The sequence below is a fragment of the Brienomyrus brachyistius genome, chromosome 1 (assembly GCF_023856365.1).
Source record: "Brienomyrus brachyistius isolate T26 chromosome 1, BBRACH_0.4, whole genome shotgun sequence".
Lineage (NCBI taxonomy): Eukaryota > Metazoa > Chordata > Actinopteri > Osteoglossiformes > Mormyridae > Brienomyrus > Brienomyrus brachyistius.
Window position 1 is genome coordinate 48,204,952 of NC_064533.1, and position 17,465 is coordinate 48,222,416.

Genomic DNA, 17,465 nt, shown 5'->3' on the forward strand with positions numbered 1-17,465 from the left:
CCCCCCCATCCTATAAATGCAGCTCCTGTCATTACCTGTTGATGTATTATGCTATTGGCCCGTTATTTGGGGAGGGGGGGGCAGCTTTCCTATGGGCTGTCTACACATTTGATGTGCAAATTATTGCAACTTGCCAACGACCTACTGACACCTGTGAGTATAGAAGCAGTGCCCAGCCAGTGGGACTCCCTCCCATCCCTCGCGATTGAGTTGTATGTAGATGGCGGGTCATAAGCTAATTAACCCTATTAGTCTAGCCCAGGGAACCCTACCTATTTGCTAATATTCTCTTTAGCAGATGATTGGATGTTTACAAACCTTCATAGTTGTAATGGACGCTTGTCTCCCGTGCCATCCTCAGCCCTGACTGCCGCCGCTGGCCGTGGTAAGCTGGAAGTCTGCAACTTTCTCCTGGATCAAGGGGCCTCAGTGCAGCAGGCGAATCGCAGGGGGGTCTCGCCACTCTTCTGTGCCGTCAGGCAGGGCCACTGGCAGGTGAGGGAGTCCATGGAAGTTACCCCAGATTGTGTGCTGCAAATATGGAGGTTCCTCTGATCTGATGAAATAGGATCTACCAGACCCGTTTAGCTGAGAGAGTGATGGCCCACTTCTCTTTTTGCATCAGATCATGGACGTGCTCCTGCAGCACGGCGCGGACATCGACATTTGTGACAAGCAGGGCCGCACGCTGCTGATGGTGGCCGCTTGTGAGGGACATCTCAGCACTGCAGAGTTCTTACTCTCGAAAGGTGAATGCGCACACCCACGAGCTCCGCGCCCCACGGCTTTATCTTTTGTAGCTGTTCATCCATGACCTTGGGACAGATTAATCCAGAAGTTCTGCCTAACCTACTTAGGCAAGTTGGGCAGCGCAGGAGGTGCTGTAGACGCATGTAGCAATCGTGGGGTTCTGGCTCAATTCTCAGGTGCTGCTTTGACTTCGGTGGATAAGGAGGGATTAACGCCGCTGAGCTGGGCGTGCCTGAAGGGACACAAGAGCGTCGTGCAGTTTCTGGTGGAGAAAGGTGCAGTCATTGATCATACGGACAAGAACGGACGTACTCCGCTGGACCTGGCCGCATTCTACGGTGATGCAGATATTGTAAGTAGTACCTCAATAAATAGGGGCTTGTATTTGGCAATAACTTAAGCTACCTTGGCCTCCATATCTCAGATTCAGCAAATTTGTCAATGATTCTTAGACGTTTCTGGCCACTACTCTGCAAATATGGGAGGAAGCAAAGCATTCTAGTCCAGCTGTCACGTGAGCTTTTATTGTCTTCATTAGTACCCAGCTGAGCTCTTCCTGTCTTGCTGAAGGTCCATTACCTGGTGGAGAAAGGGGCAGTGATTGAGCATGTGGACTACAGTGGCATGAGGCCTCTCGACCGCGCTATTGGCTGCCGGAACACGTCAGTAGTGGTGACCCTGCTGAAGAAGGGAGCCAAGCTGGGTGAGATCTGGTCTCCGTGTCACAATTCAAACCTCCAAAGCATATGACACATTTGAAGTAACAGTTTTGGCTGCATACCTCTAGAACTAGGATTGGATTGACACAAGAATCATTTTCCTTCTGCTTTCATCATCAGGGTTGACAAACGTCTTCTGTACAGAACTGCTGATTTCATCCTTAAATGTTTATTAATGCAGGCAGGACTCTGAGGGAATTTATTTTAGCATGCTTCTGATGTGTTTAGGAGGCTTCGGATATTCTGTGCTAGGTTGGATTGCTGGCTTTTGGATTGAAAAATGAAAAAACGCTCTGCTTGTTTTAAGCAAGATGCACAAAGCCAGTCTGGGCATGCATCACAACGTTTCCAATTACTGGAAAACTAGATATGGCTACAGAGATGGAATACGGTGCAGTACTTGTTCCAGGGATGAAACGTGACGCCCAGCTCCATGCAACTTTTTTCCTTCTGTCGTTTGTGCTTGTCACTCTCGCTTGAGTGTGGAGCCCAAGCATGGGACTTCGACACTTTAACAGCGATTACTAGACTACTGAGGCCCTCTGCCCATCTCCCTCCATTTTTAAACCTTGTCTGCTCAAAGTTAATGGTTATAGCAGGGCTGAGGACCCTTATTCTTGCCAAGAGCCATTTCAGTTTCTGTAACATCTTTCGAGAGCCATGCTAACTTACTGAATTCGTATATCACACTAACCTCACACAATATTTTGTGATACTGTATCAATTCTTTAATTTATAGTTTTACATGCAACGATGCCTGGTGGTCGGTGGTTCATTGTCTGTTGTTTAGAACCCCACCACTGGAGAGCAGCATTGTGATCTTTTTTTCTGCCATTTGACTTCTCCACTCCAATGCAACGAGGTGAACTGAGACAAGAAGTGGTGTAAGGGCACATTGCTAATGTTAGCATTATCTAACCTAGCTTGACTAGTAACGTTACGGATGGCTGAATCCAAAACGGTTAGACCGGCTTTGCGGCATACAGAACTGAAGTGTGGGCTCACTTTGGCAAGAACTTTTTTTTACTGATATAGGCAAGTAATTCCTTTGCTCATACTGCACAAGAAGTTGTGCTATGATATTGAATGTCACAGGGGTCTGTAATAAATTCATATGCCAATATTCTGACAGCATAAAAAATGTTTTAGCCAAATTATATTTGAAATCTAAATACATCACCTTACAGTAATATAATTGAATCTTTGTGAATTTTTTATTTTTTTTATACTTTCTTATTAATAAAATGCCTCGCGGGATCAAACTGTCATGCAGAGTGCATTCCGCTATTTGAAGGTATCCCAAAGGCATGGTTTGGGGTCTTCCAGTTACACATTGATCTGATAAAGAAATTAACAATACCTGTCCAGTCCTCCTTAATATTTCAGTTTCAAATTATTGACCTTGGTGTGTATGAATAGGCCTCATATATTTGAAGCTATTTATCTCTCTTCTGTCCTCTATGCCTGTAATGACTTCTGCTCTCTTTCCCTTAACTGCTTTCGATAATGCATTGTTAAGGCTACAGAACATCTCCTTATGATCGATCAGGTACAATCTCTAGGTAACTTTACTCCGTACCAGTTCAGCTCTCGATATTGCCTTAAGACGTGCGTGTCGTCCCGGTGTGAGCCTGTCCCCCTCGCCACAGGGAACGCCGCCTGGGCGATGGCAACATCCAAGCCTGACATTCTCATCATCCTCCTTCAGAAGCTCATGGAGGAAGGCAACCTGCTGTATAAGGTACTGGATTGGATAAGCGCACTTTCACAGCAGCTTTGTGGAGAATGAGGTTCATTCCTTCATTGTGGCATCTTACTTAACTTGAAGTCACCATTATTGAAGCAGTTTGACTTCCTTTTGTTGTGCATGTGTTGTGTCAAGACCTCTGAACCACCAATATTTGTGTTGCGTGAAGTGTGTGGGATTTTTCTTTTTTTTAATACCGCAGTGTGGAATAGATGAATTCTCAGGCATTCATATATGGAAGTGAGACAAGCACTGGACTCTTGAAGACTCCTAAGCCAGTGTTTCTTAAATTAGTCCTCAGGGACCCTCCAGACGGTCCACATTTTTGCTCCCTCCCAACTCCCAGGAAATTAGGAGTAACAGCATGGACCATCTGGGGGCCCCTGAGGACAGTGTTTAAGAAACACTGTCCTAAGCCACCTGTTCTGCTCTCTCAGAAAGGGAAGATGAAGGAGGCGGCACAGAGGTACCAGTACGCCCTGCGCAAGTTCCCCAGGGAGGGGTTTGGGGAAGATCTCAAGGCCTTCAAGGAGCTGAGGGTCTCACTGTACCTCAATCTCTCTCGCTGTCGCAGGAAAACCAATGTGAGCTGAACCTTTTGTTATTGTGCCTTGTATATAGTTCGTATTCAGCTATTGCATCAATAGAGTATGTTGTGTATTGTTTAATTTTATGGTACTGTAATTATACAGAGGGGCGGTAAGAGAAAATGTCAAGGTCGATTGGGGGGAAAAAAAATATGTGGGAGTGCAGTGCAGTTCAGTAAAACAGATGTGTAGTAATGAATAGTCAACCAGTGCCGATGTGTGAGAAGGAATGGTTTGCAGTTCTGCTGTAGGGTCTTTGCTCAAAGGCAAGGAAGGATGTCACTGGCTAAATATGCAGCGAGCTCTGACCCAGGCAGCGGATTCCAAGCCCAGATGAATCACGGCAGCAATTGTGAAACTGTCAGCTGCCTTTTATGGTGATCTTTTGTGTATGTCGCTCAAGGACAGAATCTCTTTGTTTGCCTTGAGTCAGTCTGAGAAACATCAGAATATAAATATCTCATTACTGGCTCTGCTTTTATATCCATAAAAGATGCATTCTTGTTCCCACCACTAGTGTATCATCATTAACAAAGAGTTACTCTTTAAGCTGTGCTACAGATGGATGTCACAGGAGACAGGTGGATGTCGACCATTCCTTTCTGTACTCTCGATTTTGAGAAAATTATTATTTAGTCTTGAATCGTACGTTAATCACACTGCACAAAGGCTTCTGGCCCCTCCAGTGAGCAGCTTCTGATGACCTCATCGCATGCCCCCTCGCATGGAAGAGCGATAACGGCAGGATTTGGCGGCCTGCTAATGTCACTGAAGCTGTCCCCCTTCCCTCGCGAAATGTTCTCAAAGCCAATCGTAGGGTGACGGCCATTTGGCCCTGCCTTCTCTGGGTTGATAATGCTGGTCTGTGCCTCTTGACAGGACTTTGGCATGGCGGAGGAATTCGCGACAAAGGCTCTCGAGCTGAAACCGAAATCCTACGAGGCCTATTATGCCAGAGCCAGGGCAAAAAGGAGCAGCAGGTAAGACTATTAGTGAAGCAGCCCTTGCACTGTGCCGCTCTCATTTTCCCCCAACGGATGTTCCAGGCTCCACTGTGGGGGTAAATCATTTAGCAGTGTGTGAAAATCCCGCCGCTTAGTTCATTGCCTCCTCTGCATAAAAAGGTACCTTAGAAAAAGACTTTGAGGTGTCATTTTTCTTCAGAATGTTTATTGAATATTCACTACAGATGAGGAATAGTACATCACAGCAAGGTTAGGTCCCTTTTTTTAATCCAGTGGTAGATGCTTTCTTCACTTCAGTGAATCACTTCAACCTACTTACCAAATTAAATAAGACCTCAAGCTGCTGTGGGGTGGTTTGTGCTAAGCTCTTTGGGACTTGAGGCCCTGCAGTTAACATTTTAACATTCCATATTCCAAGTTCTTCAGCATGTCACTTTGAACAGTTACTGCAGTTTCATGAAATCCAATGAATTTAGCACTGAATTTTGAGCCAAGTTAAGCATAATTCAAGGGGCTCCATGGAGGTCTTGCCAAGAGCAAAAGCAGTAGCTGCTCTACTGGCATCTGGTCTTTATGGATGACCAGAAACTTTGTGATTGTTTACTGCGCACAACAGCTCCATAGCAGAACACTACTGTCGGATCACCTACATATGGAGGAAATTTGTCGAGTGCAAGGATGGAATCTTGAAGTTGCTCCAGCAGCCGCCTTATTTCGTAGAATGAACACGGCATGTTGGCTTTGAGCCGTCTCACTGCATGGTCTGTTCTCGACCAAATACAAATTGGCCTAATGTAGCATGCATGTGTGTGTGTATGGATTTGGCTTATTTCATAAACAAGGTATGGAAGGTGTTGTCCTAGTGCCAGATTTAATGTGAAACATTCCTAAAGTCAATGAAGCATGCAAAAATACACAGTTTGCACGTTTGCGATTATTGTGTTATCGGTTGTTCAGTATTGTCAGTGGAAAGACATGGTATCATTTTGTTGCCAGGAAGACCTACGATTTGGCATGAGAGAAGTCGCTCCTTCTCCCGGACTACTGAGAACGTGTCGCGTTTCTTTCTACAGGCAATTCGCTGCCGCGCTGGCTGACCTACACGAGGCTGCCAAGCTGTCCCCCAACAACCGCGAGATCCGTCGTCTGCTGGCGCGCGTCGAGGATGAGTGCCGGCAGCTGCAGCGCACGCAGCAGAAGCCGGGGCCGCCTGGCCACGACTCCGACGATGAGGAGGGTTCTGCCGATCGCACCCCGGAGAGGGAGCTACAAGGCCAGAGCCAACCAGGGCCAAAAGATGGTGATAAACAGGAGCCTTCCCAGCAGGGCTGGCAGCAGAACAGTAGCTCCCTAAATAGGACTCTAGATCCGGCAGCCCCCGTGGCTCAGGACTTCGGACCGGCCTCACCTCCCGGCAGGCCGGCCCACAAGTACCTCCGGGAACCTGTGACCCAGCAGGGCCTGGTGCTCCAACCTACCAAGCAAGCCCAGATCATCAAAACCAACCAGCACATGAACTCCCTGCAAGCCGGGGGCAGGTCAGGGAGCAAGTCCCATTCCCAGTACCCTTCCTCCAGCCCCCTGCCCAGCCGGCACCTCTCTGGTGTGCTCCAACCGAGTCCCGGCATTGATATCAGCCCACTGTCCCCAGATTTCTCAGGGTTCGCGGAGAGCCCGACTTCATCCACCCACCACCACGACGGGGAGAATTGTGGCTTCCCTAAAGCATCCGAAAGGCTTTCTGCTCTGTCTGCATCCTCCCTGGACGCGCTGTCGGGGATGTCCCCAGGCCCATCAAAAGCGAGCCAGGAAGCAGCGGCACTGGGGCCGCAGGCCGGGAAGATGAAGGTCTCCAGTTCCACTGGCAGCCTGGCATCCAGTAGCAGCCTTTCAGACAGCGGGAAGCCACAGGGCGCGGACGTGCGTGCCAAGACAGTCGGGGACAAGGCTCGGCAGGCCCAGAGTGGGGGGACAGAGTACAAGCCCCGTCCTTTCATGGGGATCACAGACAAAACAGCAAGGTTCCAGCAACAGCAGCAGCAACAGCAGCAACAGCAGCAACAGATGCAGCACCACCACCAAGGCCGCAGCTGGCAGAGTCAGTCCTCGGAGGGCCTAGTGGGCCACGCCACAGGCCCGCAGCCCCTGAACTGTGAGCTGCCATTCAGCAGAGTGGGGAGCGCCTACCATGAGGCCTTCACCGGCCCATCTCAGGGTCCCACAGGGGGCCTCCACAATGGGACACACACCAAGGAGCTCACCGAGAGGTTCTGCTACAAGGAGCCCAAGCTGGCCGTGGGTGGGCCGCACCCTCTCTCAGACGGCAAGCCCAGAGAGAACCCTGCCATTCATGTTGCGGCGATGAAACCAAAGCGATCCTTTATAGAGTCTAACGTTTAAGTCATTCATCCAATTTTTCCTGGGAGGCTTTAGTCTGGGTTTCGTCTCCTCCCTGTTCCCATATACTTTATAGTGGATTTAAAGCTTATAGGTCTTGTTTATCCTGTCATCCTATCTGTGTCAGGTGAGTGACCAGGCCTCCCCAAGCTTCTGTTTGGAGCTGCAGGCCATCCTGGTATCCAGCCAAGCTGGAGACCCCTGCTAAGATGTTGGTAAGGTGCACACAGAAGAGAGAAATGGCAACGGCACTTTAAATTGGGCACGGAACAGGCATGTCAGCTGTGTTTCCTGCTGGGCTGTGGTGGTCTCAAGGAGATGTTCCTATTTGAACACATGGTGCTCACTGTGAAGGACATTTACAGCTGGGTGTTGCAAATCCTCACACATGTACATAAGTTTCCCCTCAAGTGAAGGCTGTTATTGTGAATACCTTTGTCTATCCCCCCCCAGTTTGCTTCAGATGGTGTTGAAGGTTCTTAATGTTTGTCTGTATATTGTAAAGTTGCCCTAATAATGCTTAACCAAGTTCTTTCTCTACCTGCTTGTCAGTGCTGCCTAGGTTAATTTATTTACAGCTTCATCAATTGTAAAAGCAATATTTTCTATAGTTATTTTTGCACAGCTATTCCCACCTTTCCAAGGACAGGCTCTGCTGAGACGTGCATGCTACAGGTGCAGTTTATAACAAATAAAAACATTTAGCAGTGGGCCCGTTACCATCATACAACTGGACACTTTTCCCTTCAGACTCGTGCGCTTGACAGTCGGTGTTTTGAATTCAGTAAGAAACTGGTTTTTGATCACAGTACTGTATCATACGATTGGGTGACATGGAAAAATTTAATGGTAGGGCTAGATTTCATTGAGTTGATTTTCATAGCAAAAATGCAGCAATGAAGTAATCTTTCAGAACGTGAACACAGAAAATGGGTCTCCTAACTTGTCTACACTTAGTTTCAGATTATTTGCATAACTGATAAGTATCCCAGAAGGTTTACTAGTAAAGAATTTGTAATTATTCCCAGGTCTATACCTGGTGCAATAAACAAGCAGCCCATGGTCTCTAAGATCTTTAGGTAATTGAGCATAAACAATTTACAATCTTTATACACATTCAACCTTCCCACAGTGGTGCAGTAGTTAGCCCTATGGCTCCATCAGAGAATAGAGTTTGGGGGGGGGGGGTTTCTGCCCGTCCCTCCCACGCCACAGTTCAAAAACATGCATGGATGGATGCAACATTCCCTCAAGGCTGTTAGGAAACTGAAAAGGCAACTACTTAGACCAGCATCTATAGTTGAGTGGCCTTCCAGCGACCAATGGCCAGCTTGAGTGTCCTGTTTGGAGTCAGCACTGTGGTTTGCAGAGGCAAGTTTGTCATGGGACTGGAACGATTTCTGCTGCTGATCCAACCTTCAATCGCATCCTTCTCATAGGAAAACCCATCTGTCACGATAAAAACACACAGTGATTTCATGTACTGCCAGCCAGTTAAGCAAAGGTGCAAAACAAGACCTGCCATTAGGGCTCCCGGAAATGTACATACCTGCTGCTATGACAGGATCCGTCATAATCTCGCGGGTGATTGGACACAGAAACTCATCAGGGACACCTGTACAGACCATGGACATCTTCAGCTCCTCCACCTTCCTCAACAACTTGTTGCGTAGGCCAAGAGAATCTAATATGAAAAAAAGAAACAGGACACTAATGCACCGTCTACACCAGGGGTGGCCAATCTTATCCAGAAAAGGCTGGTGTATATGTGGGTTTTCTCTAATTAAAGGACCAATTGGCCAAAAAGTCCTCACACCTGACCTATAGGTCATCCCAAAAACCTGCATACACACCAGACCTATCTCCTAAGGAGTTAAAAGGAGGACAATACCATAAAATGTGTTTACTTAGAGATTTTACAACATGTAAAATTCCCTTTAAAAACATGAGTCTTTCTAGTATGCTCCATAGATGACCAGGTCCCATGATATTTAAAGTTGACCCTTGTCTAAACGAGAGTAATTTCAAACATGGTACGGCCTATATTTCACTCTGTAGATTTACATTTAACTTGACCACCCATCCATGCTACTTTGACGGAACAGAGCATTCCTCTACATTCCAGAGGACATACAGTCTGCTGTCCACTTTGATTATATATATAAATGAGTGTTTGGCACATTTCTAACAACCCAATGCCCCTACCGACTTTGAGCTCCGTGGTCAGGGTCTCCTTCGTCAGGCCAAGGAGCTCGGCCCCGTCGATATTGTTGGCCTTAAAGGTGCTGACCAGCGCATCCAGCCCCTCCTCACACAGCCAGGCTGAGACGTCGTCTTCTGACCAGTCACTCGCCAGCAGATTCACACAGCCCCCGGATCTCCTCCCTGAGAAGAGAGCAGAACAACAAATACCTTCCCAACAACCTCCAAACTACCACAGAAAAAAAAAGTCATTAGCATCAAGCAGGGCCTAATTTGATTCTGCATTACTATGCATCCCGTCCTTATTTACAACCCCTCACAATGACATTTGTGCATCCTGTGAATAGGCATCATCCCCACTCAAATCATATACAACCTTCCCGTGACATTGCTCAAGCCACCTTAATTTTTCAGAGCAACACACACAAATTCCACCATCAGGCCTGGTGAGAAAGCTTCCCAAGGAACATCTCATTAACCAGAGCTCATATCCATTTTCCACTAGTGTTCTCCCCCATCTGGCCAGACACATGAAACAAATTCCAAAACAGCGAACACTAAGGCTGGGCAATTAATCGAATTCTAATTTCGGCTTCCAACAATTACTGAAACAATGACGCGCCCCTTTTAGTTTCTCAGTTGAGTTATACATAGAGTTCAAGGACAAACCACACCACAAAACCGTACAGATGATAACCATACAATTAAAGAGGAACAAACATGCTTACAGGCAAACTGACAATTCAGCCAGTCACCACACCAGCACTCAAGTGTTACTTCTACTGCTTCAACGCTCAATTTCCCTACCAAAGGCAGGCTGCCAGTTCTTATTTCAAAATAACACAAACTACTTTGAAATTTCACTCAGTCTTCTCCACTCTACACATCTGCTCCAACTCAGCTTTATCAAAAGCGAAGGTTTCTAAACGACAGCCAATATTTCATCAGCAATGGAGAAACCCGCTGAAATACTAATGCCACTGGCATCTTGAGGCGCGTCATAAATGTCAACAAGGATGCACAAACAGACCTTTCATTTTCCCCCACTAGCTCAGAGCAAAGCAGCTTCAGTCATTCTCACCATCTGCTGAAGCCTTTAAAATTACTGCACAAACGACTGGCGGGGAACAGGACAGCAGAACGCCTCCCATACATGTGACAAACCAGGCTACCAAATATTGTATTGCTTCAGAAAATATACAACTTGGCACATTGATTTCTTAGACGACAAAACCATCCTGAGTTATTACATTATTCTACGGAAATACAGAATGCAGTCGTGATGCGCATTTGAATTACGCCAATCTCACACTACATCACATGACCTATAACATCCTTCAATACATCTGTTTATATGAAAGAAGCCATTGCCTCCACATGCTGTCAACACTTCTGTGCCATTTACTGACACTAAAGCCCCTTCAGGTCCTTCCATGTAACATTATGTTAACATTTTCTGCATACACAGAGTGGCCAATCACAAATGCAATGGCAGGACTCACCAGGAACGGCCTTTTCCTCATTCCCTAGGGAGGCACAGCAACAGGAAGAAGGAAAACTATCAGTGTGGGCAATAAGACAGACATCTGTGGCACAGCAGGCTTGACAACCCTCAGCTTAGGCAGCAGTCTGTAGACATGCTGTTCACTCTGTGCACACTGGAGTGGAATAACCCTGTTGGTCAGCTGTCTTGTGACTTTAAAAAAAAGACATTAAAAAGCTACCCCCCCAATTCCATAACACTTTGTAACATCTCACCCCCTACTGAGACCTACTGCTATCATCTCTATACACCCCCCCCCAGCACTCACCAGCTGCAGTTAATTGATCAGCAGTCCACTAGGGGGCGACCTCCTCGCTGCATAAGCTAACCTATGGCCAGCATTATTAAGCTGCATTGATGACCATCTCCACATACGGGAAGTGTCTGTCATTCATGAAAAGCACAATGTTATTCTACCTGCCAGACCTTGGAACGGAAGAAGGGATACAGACCATGCTCACTGCTCCCGTCCAGCAGCCTCCAGACGTTCACAGTCTTATCCATGGAGCCGGTGGCGATCAGGGCCGTCTTCGGCGAGAAGGCGCAGGCCGTCACGTACCTGCGGCAGAGGGTCATGGGACTTACAGCAAGGCCGGGCAGCACAGGAGACAGGAGCAGATGGAGACAGCATACAAGCAGAATGCTTCACCTCTCATGCTGCTTCAGAGTGTAGAGCAGGAGCCCTTGGTGCTGAAAGAGCATAGACACACATAAGAGTCGCCATTCACACCCCCCTCAAATCGACATCTCATCACAGTAGTGCCGCCCAGGGCCCAATACAGAGGCGGGGCCGCAAGTCCAACTGAAAGCTGATTGGCCCCCTGCCCTGCCACTCAATGAGTCTAACCATAATAATGATAGGATCGGCTGCTCTTCTACCCGCCCCCTCCCACCACCTTTATAATTCGAGAGTCACTCATACTGCCATCTAAAAAATGACAAGTTACTTACCGCATCATAAACTGCCACAGTTTTATCCACCGAACTGTAGGGAGACAGGCTTTCAGTAGCGTGAAACGTACAGATTATGATACATAGGCCTGGGTAGCATCTGCATCTTTAATATGCCTTTACTAAGCATTCCATATAAATCAGCAATGATCACCTTTAATTGATAATGACACTGTACTTGCAAAATTACACACTGCTTTTCTCTAATACAAACACAAGCAATAATCATGGCAGCATTTCCGCAACAGGCCAATTACCAATATAATACAAACGTGACCTTTAAATCGCACGTATGGCTGAGTGTATAACCTCAAATAAACACATGCTCACAAAAAAAATAGGCTAAAATTCAATGACTTCCATGAACAAAATTTTCAAAGTAGACACAGAAGCCAAATCACTGATTCAGGCTCTGAAATAAGCAGGAGTGATTCAATCACATGCACACACCTCATGATTTAACCAATCGCAGCTACTTACCACACCTCCAACTATTTCAAAGCCATTCAAGTACAATTTCATATAGGCACTTTTGAAAGGCAGACACTGTCAGGCCCCTCACTCTGGATACATTAGTACAACCGTGCTCTCCCTCCTGCTTTTTGGACCTGCGTGACATGCAGGACCTGCTTACCCCGACACAAGTAGCTGCCCATCAGCAGAAAAGGCGCAGGACAGCACCGGTGCCGACTGCCCCGCCAGTGTGTGCAGGAGACGCAGCTTACAGCCTGCAAATCAATCCCACACATCAGCTCCCCAGACCTCAACCGACGTCCAATCAAATCCCTATGATCAGCCCCATTCCCTTACAAAGGATTCTGGACCAACAAAATACATCTAAAGTCCTTGTTAATAAAAATCCCCACATCTAATAATCAGTCAAACATTATGCTGCATCACAACGCCACGCAGTTCCATCGATATCCGACTGTTATCCACGGCTACAGAAGCTCCTAAGCACAAACAATTCAAAACTTCTGAGCACCATCAGCACCCATCTGCTCTTCATCATTTCATTGTCTACAATCAGATGTGCTCCAAAAACCTCCAGCTGCTCAGACTATAGAAGCACAAGTACAACAGATATTAGCATCCTGCTGACAGAAAGAACAAAAATTCGTACACAACTGCTAGAAAAATACACAAAGCCCATGTTTACTATCTACTAACATTTTCCGTCTTGGGATTTGAGGTACAAATCCACAGCCGAGAGCCGATACACCATCAAAACTCACAAGGGGAACTTGATACGGTAAGTAAACCTGATACCTAAACATGTAGACAGGCTGTGCAGAAATCGCTCTCAAAATTTCATTCACACATACAAGACCTGCGACAGAAACTTTTAAGTCGTTTAAAGATAATATAAAGGCTAAATGAACTACTCTTAAGGGTGAGGATGAGAGCACATCATACCTCAGGAGGACACTACAAAGAGCTCTGGGTCTAGATCATTAACCGTCACTCTACTCAATCTTCCAAGGTCATGTGCTACTAACAGCAACATCATTACTACATTATTAACAAGGCTTCATGAAGTGCTCATTACATGATCCATGCAAGGGCGAGACTAGCCTCGCACAGTCACAACTGCATCAAGGGTGGCGCCACCTACCTGCTGGCCTGTGCCACAATACGGTCCATATCTTCAGCAGGCTGTCCTGTCCACAGGATCCCAAAAGAAAGTGCACAGATTGGCCATCTGAGGGGCAAGGAGACACAAAAAGAACAAAAGACATCTGTACTCTCAATCTAAACCAAAATAATTCTCTTACAGACACTACTAAATCATAAAGCCTGCATTTCAAAGGGGTGCAAAACCAAATACTTTATGCTACTGCACCCACTACCTATGCCATTAAAGTTTAACGAGCCAGGATTCCCATGCCCTGATCATGTTCTAACATTACACAGGGTACGTGTTTCAGCAAAAACTGATCATTGTAAGCTACCTACTAGGATTGTAACGGTACGTGTACTCATCGTGTACCATTTCTGGATCGGTACACACAATGAAATTAAATTCAAAAGTAGATGTTCAACACACAAAACATTATGCTAATTGTAGCTGTGAGTTGGCTTCGGATGGTGCTGGAGAGCCAACCATGTCACTCAAAAGTGGTTTGGGAACAATTCTGCTTCTGAATAAACTACACCAGCATTGGAGAGCAGCTGATAAGAACAATACTGTGTTTGCTCCGTTATACCAAAATCTGATGGGTGGCTGGAAACACATAAACAGGCAAAGTCATCTGAGACAACATCCGAGTGTGTGCGTGACCGGAGCAAGGCAGGAAGAGCTGATCCAAGTTAGGGTTACCATGGTATCTAAAGCACTTTTGCTGAGAAATTTAGACCAGGCTAAAAAATAATTACTTCTACAGTGATGTTTACTAATACAGACATGCAACCATACTCCGTAGTAGAGGGGATTTAGTTGATTATGATTTTCTATTTTTTACATTTATTTTTACATACTTAATCTACGATGTGCAAATAAACATCTTTAGTTTTATTTAGACACGTCGACAGCTGCATTGCCGTTTGTTTTCAACTTAATTCTGCTTGCATGCAGTTTTAATAACTTTCAAAATAATTTCTTTTCCCTGCTGTACCAAAACTGCACCGAACTGTTGAACCCAAAACCAAGGTTTGTACTGGACCGTGAGTTTTGTGTACTGTTACATCCCTGCTACCCACATATACGGTCATGGTTTAAAAATAGGCCTCTGAGAATTATTATGCATCACAGAAACAACTAAAAAACCTTATACAGGCACGGCCCCAAACTTAGCAGTCTTTTCAAATAAGGGTATGTCCTTGGAGCAAGTATTCTGAATATTTATAATTGCTTCACAGTTCAGGGAAAGAGAAACGGGCAATAAACACGACACCAATTTCCTGACTGTTCTGTCTTGCTTCTCCTCTGCAGAAATCCTGAATTTGTTCTTACAGGAACACGAGTCTTTGTCACAACGTATAGTAAGAGAACAACCTAACTGCCATTTAATTTATTACTACATGTATTACCAAAGTGAGACCGACTCCTTTGAGACTGCAGAAATACTTGAGTCCTGAGTTCTGCCAACACCATTTCTCTATACCCCTAAAAAAAAAAATTTAAAAATACTGTGCTAAAACAATGTTTCTCAACTCAGTCCTCCGGGACCCCCAGTCTCCACATGTTTTTGTTCCCTCCCAGCCCCCAGCACACCTGTACCAGGTATTCTGTGTTCTTGATTAAGATGTGCTTGGAGCTGGGCGGGGAGCAAAAATTTAGATTGTCTGGAGGGGTCCCCGAGAACTGGATTTAGAAACAATGCAGTAAGACATCTCGATTATATTACTGAAGTGGAAAGTTAATGCTGGCAGAGGAACCCTGTAGCAGTACTACAGTATGGGTGGGTGGGTAGATGGATGGATGGATGGATGGACAAACCGTCTTCAGTGTTCATTCTATATAAAAATTAGCAACACCAGGGGATTTCTTCCAAATATGCCAAACGCACCAGATCTAATGTCAGCGTTAAAGTTTAAAGGTCAGAGCAGCAGAAGCAAAGTGCACTACTCTCTGTGCTGCACTCACCACTCTGGATCTGAGGAGCAAAATGGCAGCAGGCTACCCCCAGGTCATGGGCATTCTTCATTACATGGAGCTGGTTGAGATACAGGTCCCACAGCCGGAGGTCCCCATAGGTGGACCCAGTAGCCAACATCTGGCCACATGGAGTGAAGCTGCAGGCCACCACAGCTGTCTCGCCCACAGTTGCTGTCCTGGGGACCATCACACATTTCTGCTTAGCTGGAGTCATATCCCACCTTCCCACCCTTATTATTCATTTAAACCCACAGGGTACAATCCAAGATGCAACTGATTTGAACTGGCATGCACCTCCCAAGCACTACAATTCTCTTCATAGAATTCAAACACATGCAAATGTCTCCATCACCCAGAGTGTGTCTGTAGCCATCCAGCTGTTCATAACACAGAATTGGATGATTCTGACAGGCGGGGGAGTAGCTGGACATTCTGAGCCCACCGTGGAGCTCCCCACCCCCTTTATTTATTTGCTCCACTTCCACAGAGGTGCAGCAACAGGACCGGGCAGGGCAGGCAATGGCCTGGGGCCCCAAGATGGTAAGGGGGCCCCCCGAGGGCAGCCGATTACAGAGCACATTGCACCGACAAATCTGCTTTATTTGTGTGTTTTGTTTTTCACACTAAAGTCAAAATAAAGGATCTGTATATTCAATTCTTTTTGTTGATATGATTAATTTACACTTCACAGTAAAACAAAGGAATACCTTTTACCATGCTGGGGGAGGGGGAGTTTTTTTTTGCGTAGCCCCCCCAGGGCCCCTGGAAACGCCTCTAAACTTCCCTAAACTGAACTTGGACAATGTCGACGTCACTGAAAAAAAAAATCACCCGTATCTGCCTTTCTTAACGTACAGCTACTTACTTGAGTATTGCCTTGGACTGGAAGTCCCAGAGCGCCAGTGTTCCGTCCGAGGCGCCGGACACCAGGTACGAAGAGCCCGGGGCAAAAGTGCAAACCCTGACGGGACTGCGCCCGGGATGCTCGAGCACCGCGGCCATGTCGCCGCTGTCCATGCTCCAGACTATGGTGGTGGCGTCCGTGGAGCAGGACGCCAGGAAGCGGCCGCAGGGGCTGAAGCAGCAGCAGTGCACGGCGTAGCCATGGCCGACGAGCGGCGAGAAGGGCAGCTCGGAGAAGTCGGCGGCCGAGTAAACGCGCACCGTCTTGTCCGTGGAGCAGGTGGCCAGGAGGCCGAGGGAGAAGGCGCACCAGTTCACGTCGTCGCGGTGGTCCTGCAGCGTGCAGACCAGGGACACCATTTTCACGGCGCGCCTCGGTCCCTGAAAACACCGTAACAAGGAAGAGTGCTGGTAAACAAACGCACTTTTACGCAAGATGGCGCAGCTCAGCTGACAACAAACGCAACTGCACCGAAAAACTCCTACCTTCTGCTCGTTCACTAAATTACTATAAACACTACAATTAACACTAACGTTTTATACGCTTGCGACCCTGAACTGATTTTCCCAGCGTGGTACACAAACATGTACAACCCGGTAGCATATTTGCAAACTCAGAGCAAGGGAGATATACGTGGCCGCCGATAACTTCAACCGAACTGAAAACAAAATACTTGTCATGCGCTCAGAATAGTAACAAAACAGCTTTTTCATAAAAGCGAGCCAACCGCCCACCTTGGCTCGCGGATCCCGGTTCGCAGGCTCGATGTTCCGGTGAAGGACGGTCACGTGACGCCGCCCAGGGCCCTTGCGGGATGCCCACGCACTGCCCTTTAAGCTGTACATGTATTTCCGCAATACTGTAAAAATACTGCGTGAATATAGCACATAATCTCATTTGTTTCACCTTGCAATAATTTTTTTTATCCGATCATCTAAACGTCAACAAGACAACTCAAACTGTGTTATGGTGGGGATAGTCATGTGACAGGCGAGTTGTACTTGAAATCAGCCACAGTATTCAAAGGCTTATCAGCGTATGACTCTTAAAAACTGCGAGGAATTCGTTTCTTCTGGTGTCTTACAATTGCAGGGTTGCCAAC

At 46.6% G+C, this 17,465-nt stretch overlaps 2 protein-coding genes across 6 annotated transcripts in view; one reads left to right on the forward strand and one right to left on the reverse strand.

Moving 5' to 3' along the window:
• The window catches only part of tanc1b (tetratricopeptide repeat, ankyrin repeat and coiled-coil containing 1b), an 80,697-nt gene extending 72,813 nt beyond the window's left edge, over positions 1–7,884 (forward strand). For 2 of the 3 annotated variants that reach the window (XM_049030410.1, XM_049030421.1), the window contains 8 exons: positions 362–495; positions 626–749; positions 927–1,102; positions 1,321–1,453; positions 3,119–3,210; positions 3,654–3,800; positions 4,683–4,783; positions 5,842–7,884. In XM_049030410.1, the coding sequence (XP_048886367.1) occupies positions 362–495; positions 626–749; positions 927–1,102; positions 1,321–1,453; positions 3,119–3,210; positions 3,654–3,800; positions 4,683–4,783; positions 5,842–7,168 (2,234 nt within the window). In that variant the 3' untranslated portion in view covers positions 7,169–7,884. Of the gene's footprint in view, positions 1–361; positions 496–625; positions 750–926; positions 1,103–1,320; positions 1,454–2,988; positions 3,019–3,118; positions 3,211–3,653; positions 3,801–4,682; positions 4,784–5,841 lie in introns of all 3 variants that reach the window. The other variant, XM_049030402.1, reaches the window with a different exon arrangement.
• Positions 7,885–7,994: 110 nt separating this feature from the next.
• On the reverse strand, positions 7,995–17,268 carry LOC125751524 (WD repeat, SAM and U-box domain-containing protein 1-like). Of its 3 annotated transcripts, none has more exons than XM_049030437.1 (12): positions 17,098–17,266; positions 16,325–16,743; positions 15,448–15,635; positions 13,477–13,563; positions 12,496–12,589; positions 11,862–11,895; positions 11,560–11,600; positions 11,363–11,469; positions 10,870–10,893; positions 9,371–9,550; positions 8,715–8,849; positions 7,995–8,614 (listed from the first exon to the last, which is right to left on the reverse strand). In XM_049030437.1, exons 1-12 carry the CDS (start codon positions 17,206–17,208, stop codon positions 8,460–8,462), a joined length of 1,575 nt encoding a protein of 524 aa, XP_048886394.1. In that variant the 5' UTR covers positions 17,209–17,266; the 3' UTR covers positions 7,995–8,459. The 3 variants fall into 3 exon arrangements, with proteins under 3 accessions (XP_048886394.1, XP_048886416.1, XP_048886405.1); XM_049030459.1 differs by lacking the exon at positions 17,098–17,266 and adding an exon at positions 16,849–17,085; XM_049030448.1 differs by lacking the exon at positions 10,870–10,893 and having other exon boundaries at positions 17,098–17,268.
• Positions 17,269–17,465: the final 197 nt, after the last annotated feature.

Excerpts from the sequence above, each read along its gene's own strand:
- LOC125751524 (XM_049030437.1), bottom strand. The coding sequence starts at position 17,208 with ATGTACAGCTTAAAGGGCAGTGCGTGGGCATCCCGCAAGGGCCCTGGG. Across the intron at positions 16,744-17,097 it reads ACCGGGATCCGCGAGCCAAG|GGACCGAGGCGCGCCGTGAA; the intron begins GTGGGCGGTTGG and ends CGGTGTTTTCAG. Across the intron at positions 11,601-11,861 it reads CTGTGGCAGTTTATGATGCG|CACCAAGGGCTCCTGCTCTA; the intron begins GTAAGTAACTTG and ends ATGCTCTTTCAG.